Source organism: Sciurus vulgaris, assembly GCF_902686455.1.
Source record: "Sciurus vulgaris genome assembly, chromosome: 2".
Lineage (NCBI taxonomy): Eukaryota > Metazoa > Chordata > Mammalia > Rodentia > Sciuridae > Sciurus > Sciurus vulgaris.
The window spans coordinates 134,727,942-134,742,697 of NC_136462.1; the positions used below are offsets into that span (position 1 = coordinate 134,727,942).

The 14,756-nt window shown below is 43.9% G+C and overlaps 1 protein-coding gene across 2 annotated transcripts in view; it reads right to left on the reverse strand.

The window, feature by feature from the left end:
- Window positions 1-14,756, reverse strand: part of LRRK1 (leucine rich repeat kinase 1) — a 152,522-nt gene that overhangs the window by 46,294 nt on the left and 91,472 nt on the right. For both annotated transcript variants that reach the window (XM_079121755.1, XM_079121754.1), the window contains 6 exons: window positions 8,781-9,007; window positions 7,737-7,864; window positions 7,483-7,646; window positions 6,479-6,616; window positions 5,178-5,290; window positions 3,759-3,835 (listed from right to left, as the gene is read on the reverse strand). In XM_079121755.1, coding sequence (XP_078977881.1) covers window positions 3,759-3,835; window positions 5,178-5,290; window positions 6,479-6,616; window positions 7,483-7,646; window positions 7,737-7,864; window positions 8,781-9,007 — 847 coding nt within the window. The remainder of the gene's footprint in view (window positions 1-3,758; window positions 3,836-5,177; window positions 5,291-6,478; window positions 6,617-7,482; window positions 7,647-7,736; window positions 7,865-8,780; window positions 9,008-14,756) is intronic.

Consider the following 14,756-nt stretch of genomic DNA (forward strand, 5'->3'; position numbering starts at 1 on the left):
CTGGGCTGGCGAGAGCATGGCTTGAGGTATTTATGAGCTGTAATTATTTATTCATAAGTTATTTATGACTCTGCAGGTCTGAATTTTACCGTAAAAACAGCCATCCAAATTATTTTTGGATGAGGCTACTGCACAAATATGACCACTTGAATGTACGTAAATCTCTCTGGAATTTTACTATCCATCTGCAAACAAGTTGTCTTTTATAGATGATTCTTTACCCCAGGGTCAACATCCCTGAGAGAATAACCCTACTGAGGAAAAGGGTTCACAAGGGGCCCCTCTGCCTTCTTTTCACTCAGGTGTGGGCCTCAATCTTCTAGAAGAAACTGAAAAAATCAAGAGGCCTTTGTTATTTGCCAAAGCCACAACCCACCTCAGTCAGGCAACCTCCCAGGGAGTGTGGCCTCTTTGTCTGGCTCCCCAGACAAGCTCTTGTGGGTCACCTGCAAAGCCAATTTCCAAAATGGGTACATGTTCCTATGGAACTTGTCATATGTATGGGAATCTTCCTCTCTGGTACTTTCCCAAGGGAGTGGATGGTTCTACTGAGTGAGGGCCCACCTCCTAGCACTCATCCTCCTGGTCCTAGAAGGGATTCTGCACTTCTAAACTGAAGGTCCCTTCCAAACACACAGGGTTCAACCTGCAAGCAGTGGCTTGTGGGATCAAGATCCATCCCAGCTCCTCTTTTCACGCCCATCACCCTGTTTGGCATCAACGAGAAGATGGTGTTTGTTTTCTTTTCTTCCAAGTAAGATCCCTGTCTGCACTCAATTTCTGACGTCCTAAGGCCCTTCATTTAAAAAGGAACCAGTTATGAAATTCATAATTGCATTTCTCTATTAGTGTGGTGAAGGATCTTTTCATCTGTGTCCTGGTCATCTGGACTCCTTTTCTGCAAACTGCTTATATCTGTTGCCCACCCCTCCCCTTTTTTCCATTTTTTTTTTTCTTTTGCTTATTGGGATTAAAAAAAAAATCAATTGGTAAGCATTCATTCTATATTAGGGAAGTATGCCAATTTGTGTTGCAACAATTTCTGTTGTAAATGTTTCTTTTCATTCTATTTGAAAGATGACTTTGTTTATAATACCTTTTACTTTTCAACTTTTACAAAGCCAAAGATTTTTAAAAAAATGATTCCCAACTCCCCAGCTAGCTTTTAAAGGTCTTTATCACCTCTGTATTACATGTATGTTCTCTTAAATGTTATTTTTTTTTCTTTTTCTTTTTCATTTACATCTGCTATCCACATGGACAGGATTGTGGTTGATGTAAGGTAGGGGGCATCTAGTGTGTTTTCCTTCTAGTTAGGCAGTTATACCAACACTACTTACTAAAACAACAAAACATTCTTTTCCATTAAATTGAAATGCTACCTTCATCATATATTAAAATCCTTCACAGTTGTCCCTCAGTATCTGTAGGGTATTGATTCAGGATTTGTCTGCAGATGCCAACATCTGCAGGTGCTCAAGTCTCTTATATAAATGGTGAAGGCGTGGCATCTGCATGGAACCTACACACATTCTCCTGTTGACTTTGTCAACTATAGACTACTTAAAATTCCTAATGTAATACAAATACTAGGTAAATAATTTTTATATTGTATTGCTTATGGGGTAATGACAAGGAAAAAATGTGTACGTGTTCAAGACAGATGCAATTTTTTTCTAACATTTCCAATCCATGATTGATTTGAACTCACAGATATGGAACCGATAGACACAGTTGGCTGACTGAATTTACTTAAGTCTGTTTTGGACTCTCCTACTGTTTTGCTGATAACATGTTTCTTTTTCAATCATATATAAACACACGCACTTATGTGCGACTGACCTATTTGCATACCATGTGTATATACACATGCACACCAGCCCATCAAAAAGTGCAACAGAGGAACAGACCATTGAGTTCACCTCCTGCAAATATGTCCTGGTCTTTCTGGACAATTCCACCTCACACCAGCTATACTTGTGAACATCAATCTATGAAACTGAAGGGGAAAGTTATATTACGTTTTAAAACACCTAAATATTGGCTTCTGTTTTAGGAGACAGCACCCTGAGGGATATTTGAGTATAACTGGTGTTAGAAGTCTTAGCTTTGATCAAAAAGTAGATCTCATTGAAGTAGAAAACAGAAAAGTGATTACCAGGGTCTGAGAAAGGTGTAGAGAAGGAGGGGTGGGCAGAGGATGGTTAGTGGTTACAGGGTACCCACAGGAGGAATGACATATAATGTTCTACAGCACAGTAGGACAGCTATGGTTGACAACAATTAATCGTATAGTTTGAATTGCTAGTAGAGAGGATTTTGAATGTTCCCATCACAGAGAAATGATAAATGTTGGTGGTATGGATATGCCAATTTCTCTGATCTGATCATTACACATTGTATACAAATACTGAAATGTCACCTTGTGCCTCGTATGTAGGCATTTATTATGTTGATTAAAAAGAAAAATATGGGCTGGGATTGTAGCTCAGTGGTAGAGAGCTTGCTTAGCATGTAAGGTTTGATCCTCAGTACCACATAAAAATAAATACATAAAATAAAGGACTTGTGTTCATCTACAACTAAAAATAGTTTTTTTTTTTTTTAAAGAAAAATATATTAAAAAGAATAGGTGTAGAAAAAAAAAATCTTGGCCTTGAGGTTAAAAAGGAGGGCCAGCTGTTTACCATGACGGACATGTCCATACCTTCCCTTGCACCTCCTAGAAGATAACAGACAAGAAGAACTTTCCCTACACTCTGTAATAAACTGGCCTTGTTGAGTAGCCAGTGCAAAAACTCTAGGCAAAGTTCTGTTTCTGATGTGTCAGGGAAGACCACATACTCTTCCACAACCTCAGACTAGCCTCAGCCTGTGGGGCCAAGGGTGGCTGTGGCCCCTTGTGGACATTGCAAGATACTACAGTATGGCAAGAAGGACTTAATAGCATTGGTCTCCCAGCCCCAGGACTGGACTCCCACTATCCTGAGCTGAAATCTGTCTCTGTCACATGACCTGGAAAATCAGTCAACACTGTGCTACAAACTGAAGCAAGTCCTCTATATGCATGTGTGAAAGCCCTGACCCACAATATGATGGAATTTGGAAATGGGTTTTAGGGGAAGCAATTAGGTTTAGATGAGGTCATGAGGACCCTCATTATGGGATTAAAATTTTTATAAGAGGAGGAAGACAGTCCAGAGTCTCTGTCTTTCTCCTCCTGCCCTCTTCACTATATGAGGACAGTGAGGAGGTGGCTATTTGCAAGTCAAGAAGACCTGATTGACTAGAACTCAGCCGTGCTGGAACCCCCACCTCAGACTTCCAGCCTCCAGAACTGTGAGAAAATAAATGTGTGTGGAGTAAGTCATCCAGGCTATGGTATTTTGTTATGGTAGTCTGAGGTGACTAAGACCCTGAGAGACTTGGTTTCTTCATGTACAAAAGAAGAACGGCAGCCCACACCTTATCTTTGTGACCTGTCTAGGGAAGTACTCAGCACACAGTAGATAGCTACCAGCATCCCTGGACTTCAAACAGGAAACCAGGGCTTCAGGACATGGGCATGGCACGCACATGACATGAGTAACCGGTACTGTTTACCTGAGGGTTTTTCATCCATGGTCATCTCTGGCATTCCAACAGGCACAGAAGGGTAAAGCTGGTGGTAAGGCCACTCCCCCGCTCCGTGGAGCAGGGAACCAGGCAACCCTGCGGGGCCTCAGCTCAGTACACCAACTCTTCCCACCAGCACCCACCTGCCTCAGTCCCTGAACGCTGGCGGCCTCTGGTGGTGAAAAAGGAAATACGCTTTGTTTTAAGTCCGTCTTCATTTCTGTGGGAGGAGGGTGACAAGAAGAATCAAAATTTAAGGAGAGTGTAACAAACCCATTATTATTTTGGTTGAGACTATATACTGATCCTTGGACAAGGCAGGAAATTCTGGTAGCAGGTGTCTAGGCTCCTTGCAGCCTATGTACAGCCGTGGAGCTTGGGGGCTTTTTGGAAAGGTGTTTAGAAAGGACAATCTAACCCCAGCATAACTGGTGGTTTCCATTCTTGGGCTTTTCCACTGAGGCAGGTGTGAGTGTGTGCTGTGCCTGGCACATCCCAGGGGCTGATATACTGCACATCCCACTCCCATCTCAGGAGAGAGCTCCCTTTGAGTTTATGTTCTGTTGAGATGCTGAAGAAATGACCTTCAGCAAATGACCCACAAAGCTCCTCTCCAGGGCCAAAAGGATGGGCTAGGTTCAATCCCCACTCTTCACCTTTTATTGGGTGGTGGTGGGGTGGGTACATTTCTTCAACCAATATATATGTTAGTGGTCAGTAAAGACTTCTGTCTTTTGGATTACAGTTTAGGCTGAAGTGAGAGAAGAGCTTGCCTAGGAAACGGAGTCACTGTTATGAACTGAATTGTGTCCCCTGGAAGTCATACGTTGAAGTCCTAACCCTTAAGGACTTTAGAATGTGACTGGATTTGGAGATGGAGGTTGAGCACCCTTATCCAGAAATCTGAAGTCCAGCCTACTCCAAAATCCCAACTTGGTGAGTGCTAACATGCGGTCACAGTGGAAAATTCCATACCTGACTTCATATGATGGGTTGAAGTCAAAACGCAGGCATACTAAATACATTGTACAAGATTATCTTCAGGTGATGCGTATAAGGTGTATAAGAAACATAAATAAATTTTGTAATTTAACTTGGGTTTCCTCCTCAGGGCATCTCATTATGTATATGAAAATATTTCCAGTCTGAAAAAAGTCCCAAATCTGAAAGACCCAATGATTTTGAATAAAGGATATTGAAAATATAGGGTCTTTAAAAAGGCAATAATGTTAAAATGAGTTCATTAAGGGTGGGGCCCTATGACCCAGTATGACTATGTCCTTATCAGAAGAGGAAATTTGGATGCTGACACACAGAAGGAAGACCACCTGGAGACACAGGGACAAGACAGCATCTGTAGGCCAAGGAGAGAGGCCTCGGGAGAAACCAACCCTGGTACCTTGAACTTGGACTTCCAGCCTCTAGGACTGGTAACAAATGGTTGTGTAGTTTAAGGCCGGGGCCTGTGGTATCACCCTTAGCTCACTGACATAGGCACCATCCCTCGGTCTGCTTAACTGTGGCCACATACACCTTTTGGGGTGTAGAGAGCTTTTGCTTACTTGCCAAGTTGGTTTCTGGAGAGGTCTAGAGTTTTGAGTTGCCTGCAAGTCCACTTCTCTTGAGGTGGCAGTGTTACCAGCTGGTTTCCCTGTAACCTCAGGAACATGAGGGCCTGAGAGAGAATGAGCGAGCGATAAGCAAAGATGGGATCAAACACGAAAAGGGAGGCTAGTCCAAGGAGAAAAGCCAATCAGTTCCCTAACAAAACTCAGTCAGATAGTTGCAGCCAGTTCACCTTTACAAGGATTCCAAATACACAGTCTCTGAAAATTCATGAAATCATATCAAACAGAGAAGATGAAACAACATATCCATAGAAGGGCTTCCCTTGAAATCAGTGAGAGGTAATCCTCACAGAAGGAAAGGAATTCGAGCCCCTCCCAGGGTTAAGGATTTCTGAGCATCACCTTACTGGTGGACCTCTCCTGGGAGGGGCACCCCGCCTGGTGCACACAGGATCACCTTTGGGGGAAGCAGTGTGGTGCCGAGCACCCTGGGTCTCCATGTTGGACTTTTAGAGTATTGTAGGTTGGCTCTGGAATGACTCTTACAGGTCCATGTGTTACAGGCTTGGACTCTCTTCAGTCCACGGTGCTATTGCGAGGCAGTGGAGCCCTTCAGAGGCAAGGCCTGGGCTGGGGTCATGGCTCAGTGGTAGGGTACCTGCCTAGTACGTGTGAGGCACTGGGTTCCATCCTCAGCACCATGTAAAAATAAATAAATAAATAAAATAAAGGTATTGTGTTTATCTACAACTAAAATTATTAAAAGAAAAAAAGAGGGAGCGCCTGGTGGGAGGCCTTCTGGTCACTGAGGGTGTATCCTTGAAGGGGATAGTGGGACCCTGCTGTCTTCCTCTTTCTCTTCATTTTTAGTATCAACCACGAGGAGACTGGCTTTGCTCCCTCACAAGCTTCCTCACACAATGTGCCACCTCACCATAGGCCCAAAAGCAATGGGGCCAACCAATTATGGACTGGGACCTCAAAAACTGTGAGTCCAAATAAACCTTTTTTCATTATAAGTTGGTTATCTTCAGAATTTGTTACAGTAATGGAAAGCTAATTAACATGGGGAAATGACCCCATCCTCCCGCCATCCTAGCACAGCTGTATCCACAGACATGTTCTCCCCACCTTCCTGTCTTTGCTCCTGACCATGTGTATTTTTGATAGCTAAATTTTTCCTTCACTTTTCTTTTTTCCTTATTTGTCTCAGGAAAATCACAGGTTTCACTGCGAGGTGGTGTGATTTTTCTCACCAAAGCCGAAAATGAGAAATAAAGTGATGTTAGACTTACATCAAGCTGAAAAAGTCCCAGGGGAACTTCTTTCAGTGCATTTTCAGAAAAATCTACATCCTTGAGGTGATTTTTCCAAAAGATAGCCATTTTGTCTGGCAGGGATTCCAGGGCATTTTTGGATGCTTTACAACATTTCTAGGAGTTTGATGAGAAAGAAAACGAATATTAATTAGCTCTCTCAGTGCAATGGGGCCTATAAGACTGCTTCCAAATTTGATGTTCAAAACAAGGCCATTATAATAGGGCTCTGTAATAAATGAGAAGCAGCGTGGGGAAAAAGGCTATGAACTCTCCTTGCCCTTGTTGTCCTGCCCCTGCTCCAAGGAAGGGATGGGAATGGCGTTTCCTGGGGAGACGAAGGTGGCTCACAGTCCTTCTCCTTCATTTCAGAACATCCGGCCCATTGTCCATGGAAATAATGGAACAATTCAGAACCACGCTTTAGAGAGAAACTGGTTTCCCACACACATATGGTCAAACTAGAAATGTTAATGCGAGAGATGGAGAATTTCCTGGTCTAAAACCAATAGCATGAAAGCACAAATATTCTTTATGCCACTCCATGTTCCATTTGTTTTAACAAGAAAAATTCCCAAGAAACAAAAACGCCATTTAGTTGGCAGGGTTGTGAATGTAGATCGTTTCTTGGTCTTATTTTATAGTTGTTGCAAAAGAACTGAACCCCCTTTTGTGGGCAGAACTATCCTCCTGTGCCAGCGTGCAAGCTGCTGCTCTGGAAAGCTCTGGGGGTGTCGCTGTGTGACTCTGGAACCCAGAGCCAAGAGGGCTGGCTTACAGATGAGCTGCTGGCCTGAGACACTTCGCCTAGGTGCAACGCTGAGTAACACAGATGCTGAGTAACAGCATCCTCAGCTACAACATGGGAGCGACAGTTCTCATATCCAGGGTAGCCACCAAGAAAATGAAGAGAGAATGAACAGAGAGGGCTCTGTGAGGTTCCTGTGACATGCAGAGTTGACTGTGGCTTTCATGATACTAACCAATGGGCAGGCCCAGGGCTCTGGAAATGTTTTCAGGTTGTTTCTGGAGACGTTCAAACAACTGAGTGACTTGAAAGAGTGCAGGAAAAGGACAGGGAGCTCTGTCAATTTATTGTCAGACAGATCAAGTTCCTGTAACTTCCGCAACCCAATCCAGTTAGTGGCTGGAGGGAAAGAAAAAGCATGAATTGGTAAAAATATCTGTGTCAAGAAAAAAATGACAATTATATCAGGCCACTGATGATAAAACATACCATTTTCTTCTTCAAACAGTTTTTCTAAGTAATTTTTTGAAGCTGTCAGTTTTTGAAGTTTTGAGAGATGCAAGAACCCGGGTGGGAGGTGGGACAACTTGTTGCTGGAAATGTCAATTTCAAGTAGCCTGTGGTTGGGGAAGAAAAAAATCAAGGCAGCAGAAGAAAGAGTAAAATACCACTGTACATATTTCTCCATAAACAAGGTGTACTTTTTTCTTTTTCTCCCTGCACATGGTTAAAGAGCATGCTGGGAAGATAGTGCATATGATTTCTATTCATTTAGTTAACTGTTACCATGCTTGGCATAAAGAAAAATCAAATCTTTCTTTTGTGGACCCTCGTCCTGCTGACAAACAGGGATTAAAACCTTTCAGATGCATTGACAGCAAAGTGAGCTGGTGCCCTGACAGCTGAAGACCACAGAGAAGGCTTTTAATCTTTTAGACCCTTGCAGATCTGTCTATCTGCCCATCTTAAGGACATTGCCCAGATTGCTCAGGCCCTTTAAGTTTGTAGTGTGTAAAGCTCACTTGTGAGGTCCATATGCTGACCCCCAAGTTCTTTCCTCTTACCTCATTTAGAACCTCAGCTTTTGCAACCAGCTCAAATCCTTTATGGAACAAGGCCTTGAAAGTGTGTATCCTAAAGAAGTCGATTAAGTGTGGGCCTTCCCTTTTCATGCAACCTCAGGAAAGGCTCAGCACAGCAAGGCCTCCCTTCCCACTTTCTCTGGGAGAAGTAAAATCATCACTAGCCCAGGAAGCTTCTGGTCGCCATCCTCTGACTCCTGTGCAGGATCGATATGTCTATCTTGGTCAGGCAGTTCTGCACAGCCATGAGTGAGCTGTGTACCTTGGGCCAGGCTGCCTCTCTGTGTTCACCTGTAAAGGGACCATGGACCTGGTTCCCCTGCTCCCTACAGCTTGTATAACCATAGCTGCAACTTCCTCCTCTCATTTTAGACAGAACTTTTGTTTTCAAAACCACAAAATACAACCAGGGAGCCCCTGCAGGAGGATAGTGGTGGCAACCAGGGCGCACCTGGAACAGATGATTTCATCTGATGACTGCACGCCAGGCAGTTCCCCCAGGTGGTTGTCTGAGAGATTCAGCTTCCGGAGGTTGATGAGTCCCCAGGGAATGACCGAGGGGAGGGAAACCAGGCAGTTGGCAGAAAGATCAAGCTCCGTGATCTGGCAGGAGATGTCTATGAGCCAGTCGAGATCCACCCAGGGCAACCGAAGATGGGACCATTTCACACGAAGTGCCTGGTGTTGGAGAAAAAGGAAAAGCACAGTCAAGTGGTGAGTCCAGGATCAATGTCGGTGTGAAATAAAGCAGGGTCATTCAAGTGTATCTGTGTGCCCGCCCCAGACACAGTCCTAAGATGCTGGGACCATGCCTATCTAGTCTCCCCAGTCCCTGCCATGGTGGCCAGCACCAGAGAAGTATCTGTTCTGATCTGTACCTGCTGCCGAAAGGTAATCTCTGCACAGTTACATCAACTCACTCTCCAGCCTCCAGAGGGCGCCAGTGTATTCAGAGCCAACCCTTTAGGGGCTGGTCCCAGTTGGGGCAGGAGAATAGCAGCAATCACCCCGTATGCAAAGGAGGCCACCAAGGCATGGAGGAACCTCTCCCAGTCTGGAGATGCAGGCTAAGGACCCAAACTTGACTCTCTGAACTCTTTCGGGGCTCTCTTTCCTGTGATTAGGGCCGCTGTTGTCTGCAGCTGCCCTCACTGTGGCAGGACACATTCCACGCTTTGTGGACCGGCTGCTTCCAATGGCCACACCATATATGAAAACAGAACTCTGACCCAAATCCACAGGAAACTGCTGAGGAAACCAACCCCTGTAGCTATAATAAATAGCCCAGAAAGCTAGCCGGCCGCAAGTCAGATATGCAGATATGCCAATTTGGTGAACTAAACAATAACTTCTATGACCATTAGTCCAGAATGGTCAAGACTTCTCTAATAACTTCTTAATAACTTCTCTAATTTTTTTTTTCCTACTTCAGACTTAGGACCAACCAGAGAAAGTCAAATATGCTCCCTAACCAATCCTATGGTATGCCCTGCTTCCTGTGAACCACCTCCAGCTTCCCCAGGAACGGCCCCCAGTCCAGGCACACAGGGGACCTTCCCTTTGTTGCTTTCCCATTCCTCTCCTGCTTTGAGATTGCCACATGCAAGTGACAGAGACAGACTCTCTGAATGTGGTAAGCCCAGAGTAAAGACTTTTCTCCTTTAGTTGGTCTTTGTTTTATTTCCACAGGAGGAAGTCAGAAAGTCCAGTGGTTTTTCTGGTGTGGGGTGGCAAAAGAGATCTGGTTAAATACATATGAGCAGGACTTTTTCTTTCTTTTTTTTTTTTTTTTTTTTGATTATCAAAGAATTTGGGGCTCTGAGGAGAAATTAGGTCTCTGAGGAGAGGAAATCTGCTTTTTGGCTTGTTTCTCCAAAGCAACTGGAAATCTGTAATGGAAAATTAAAGGAGCAGAAATATAAACAAAAATTAGTGCTTCACAAATGGGAAATTTAAGAACCCACAGGGACTGTGGGAAAAGTACCAATGGTGGAATAAATTGGCTTTCAAAATTTGGCAGCAGCGGAGGTATTCTTATATGGCCACTAGATGGCGGTGTGTACTTGTCTTAGTCACAACCAAATCCTGGGGATTGGAAAGGCTGGGTCCACACCTCCTCAAGCCTGGGTCTGAACCAAGCGAATGATGAGGCTCCAACCCCCACCCCAGCTCCGCTCTTCCCTTTTACCTTAAGTTTGAAAACAATTTAAAAACTAGATTCACCAATTGTTAATATATTGTCACACTTGCTTTTTCTCTTCTACACACACGCACACATACACACACACACACTTCACTGCTTGCTGAATCATTTGTGAGTAAATGATACACCATGATGCCTCACCCCTAAAACCTTCAGTACATATTTCTGAAGAACAAGGATATTTTCACACATGAGCATATAATTTTCAAGAAATGTGACATCAATATTATCAAGTCTCTAGTCCATATTCAAATATTCCAGTTAGCCAAGAAATGTCTTCTATGACTATTTTATGTCCTGATCCCAGGTCCCATCAAGAACCATACACTGTATTTAGTTGTCATGTTCTATTACTTTTCTTCAATTTGGAATAGTCCTCATGCCTTTTTTGTGACTTTTTGACACTGGCATTGCCATTTTTCCAAGCCATTCCAGTTAGTCTTTATAGAAAAATGGCATAATCTGAATTTACTCAATTGCGTTCCTCAAGTTTAGATGTACCATTTTGGAGACAATGTTGAGTCCTTCCCACTGACTCCCACCAGGGGGCAACAGATGTCATGGGATCCTACTACAGTTGCCAAGTTGGGAGTCCTTGGTTAATATGGTATCCATTCTCTCCTTTGTGAAGATACATTTTACCTTTTAGGATTAACATACAATATGTAATATCTGTGATATTCTGACACTATGTGAATATTGTGATATTGTGACACTATGAGCACTCTGCTCTTACATCATTGCACCCAGCGGATTTAACATTCATTGTCAGTCTTGGTCTGAATCAATTAAAACAATGGTGGTTGCAAAGCTGTGATTTTTTTCCCCCAAATGACATCCACTTCTACATTTATTATCTGGCATTCTTTTCTGCGCAAGAGTGCCCCCCACCACATTTAAATGTCATTCTGGACTCATAGATTCTTTTTTTTTTTTTTTTAATTTGAAGCATTATAATTCATCATTATCATTATTTCTTTTGATGTCCAAATTGTCCCCAGTTTGTTCAGTGGGAGTTTCATCGTGAGGGCTCCTATGTTCCTCTAACACAGTCTTATCAGTTTCTGAGTGCTTCCTTACTTCCTAGCAAAATAAGATGTTCCACTTTCTTATGCTAGCTAAGCCCAATCCCTGGGCTGATTTCCTTTAGTGGAAAATGGAATTAGAAACCATGATCTGGGTGTTAGGTGTGCTTGTCACTGCTGGAGTGTCAGTGCTTCTCAGTCCACTGATCTGACACAGTTCTATGTTTACCATGAGTGTGTTCTGATGCCCTTAATTCAAACTCAGCTACATGGTGTTCTTAATCTTTCATTAATTCATATCTGCACCACCCTTTACTTTGGTATGGTTGGTTTTAAGCTATTAAATAAGCAGTTGGGGTCAGATAATGTCCAAGTCACTTTTGGACCCAGGGTGTTTTCTGGCTGCTGATTCTGCAAAGTACTGTGGCCTCTCCTCGCTGGGGAGTCTTAGGGTAAGTCTAACAGTCAACTCAGCAACAGGTTGAGAGGAAGGTCACCAGGCAGTCTTTGCAAAGCCAAGTCAAAGAAAACCTTCTGCAGGGCATGGCTGTCTCCATCCTGAGCTCATAGAGACGTACCCAGGTCCTGGGAGTTGGGGCCAGACAACTGGACACCAAGCCAAGGTATCCAGATTGCATTCCAACTTCTTCCACTCACCCTGTATGGCCATGGTGGTTGTTCCACATCAAACAATTTGGACCCAAACAGAAACAGCAACCAAAAGCAAGATGAAAAGGAGGTTTCAAAACCAACCAGGAAGCTGGTTTTGGTTTTTAACTTTGACAACAGATTTTGTTAGGTGTCTGTTGAAAGTCTTATAAATAAAAATTTGCAAGACAAAGAGAATAAACAAGAAAAGACTTTGATTGTTACTGTGACATGAGCTAAATGTGACACAGATGATCTAGACATCCTTGGGAGATGAGCACAGAGATTGCTCTGGGTACACCTTACAGTGGTAACTTCCTTACTGACATCTCCATGTCTTCTGACCTGGATCTGCAGCCTTGAACCCCATAAGGAGCAGGGCTCAACCTTGGTTTGCTTAACTAACTCCTCAAGCTCTGGGCAACTTGCAGCGGAGGTGGACACTTTCCCAGGCTTCATCCAGTTCAACTTCTCCTCTATTAAATTCCCCACTGAATCTCTGCACTGACTCAATCTATGGGTGGTCTTCCCTGCTTTGACAGGTGGCATAGTCAATCAGGACCTGAAGAGCACACCTTCCATGCTCTGGACTTCCTTTATGGCTCCACATCATGTGCACCATGCAGCAGACACTAAAGTGTTTGTGGGTTACAGAGAACACGGCCCCCAAGATCTGCAGTCCATCCTTTCTACATAGCTGTAAACAGATCAATCATCCTAAAATATCAGGTCTGCTAAAATCCCTCCAGCCTCTCTCCCACCCCAACTTTGCCTTCAGCAGAAGATCCAAACTCCTTCATCTGCAGCCTCTCGCCTCCACAATCTTCACCCCAACTCATGTTTCCAACTTCGGGTCTCACTATTTTCTCCACAGCCTCTCTCCACCTGCCAAGAGCCATAGTTGCCTCACAGAGATGCCTTCTGCATTCCTGCTGTTTGTGGATTAATTGATTCTGGGGGAAAGAAGTTGAGGGATGGGCACTTTCAGATTAGGAGAATTAAGGCCAAAGAGGAATTGCTTATCAAAGCACAGGCACTGCTTGCTTGTAAATGAACCACAGGGTTCAGAAAGTGGGCTCAGAAAGTAGGCTCAGAAAGTGGGCCCAACCCTGGCATTCGCAGTCTGGGAGTGAGGGGGTAAAAGGATGTGGACTCGGTATTCATGTGACAAAGGGACTGCCAGGCTGCCAGGTGCTCTGGGGCTCCAGGTGTTCCCCCTGGAATAGGGTTGTCAGGGTGACAGAAAGGATAGAGATGGGAAGACCGTGTGGGAAATACAAGGTTGGTTTGGCCTGGAGCCAAGAGAAACTTCAAAGTCTCCTGAGAGCTTGCCTCCTTTAGATGGTGGGTGTCCCTAAGTCAGCAAGGACTCCTAGGTGCTAGGGGCGGGGTTGATCTGTGTCTCTGTGTGTTCTGTGACTATGATGAAGGGTAAACATTTCCCCCACTTCCACCTCTGCACCCTGCTCCATTTCTTCTCCCCTGGACTTCACAACTCTCTCTCCTATATAAATCCTATGATTCCTGCAAATTCTTTGTATTAGTTCATCTTATGCTACTATAACAGAATATGTGGGTATGGGTATTTTATAAGGAAAAGAGGTTTATTTAGATTACATTTTTCAAGATTCAAAAGCATGGTTGTCAGCATCTGCTTGGTTCTAATGAGTCTCCTTGGTTACATCACAACATGGCTGAGGGCATCATGGTGGGGGAACATGTAAGAGGAAGGGACTCAGCACGAAGCCAGAGAGGGATTTGAGAGTCAGGTATGCTTTTTTTTTTTTTTTTTTTTTTTAAATAAATAACAACTCACCCTGATGAGAACTCATTCACTCTGCAAGACCAGCATTAATCTCTTCTAAGGGTAATACTCCCAATGATTTAAACACCTTCCACTAGGCTCCACCTCTTAAAGGTCCCGCCACCTCTAATACCTCTATTGGGAACCAAGTCTCCAGCAAATGAACTCTTGGGGGACAAACTACATTCAAACCACAACACCCTGTTTCAAGGGCCACCTTTTTCAACCCAACCACAGTGTCTGTTACCCTTATAGAATAGGGTCACTGAGTTCATATATCCAACAATGTTTTCTTGAGTAGTACTGCTCAAGTACTGTGTTAACTATTCTGGTAGGCAGTGGGGTGGAAATAAAGCTGTAGCTGCTGCAGACAGAACCAAAACCCAGAGAGTTTAGGGTCCAGAGGGAAGAGATGTGTGCATGCACACCTGGGTATATGTGTCTCTCAGGCTGCTCTAGCTCAAGGGTTCCTTGGTCTTCATGGACTCGTATGAGTGTATGGTGGTAGTGGACCCACCCAGCTAAGAAAGAACACTTTATGGAAACCTTCCATGCTTCTTTTGGGGTGACCATTCTATCAGAAGAAAATCACCAAAAAGAATGAATGGCTTCCTTAGACACCAGGAAGAGGAGGAGGCAGAGGCTGCTAAAGGTCCTAGAGCTCTTTTTAGGTCCTACCCAGCTGGGTTTCTTCATGATTGACATCTGATAAACTCAAGTGCAGAGAGAAGTGGGAAAAGGCAGAAG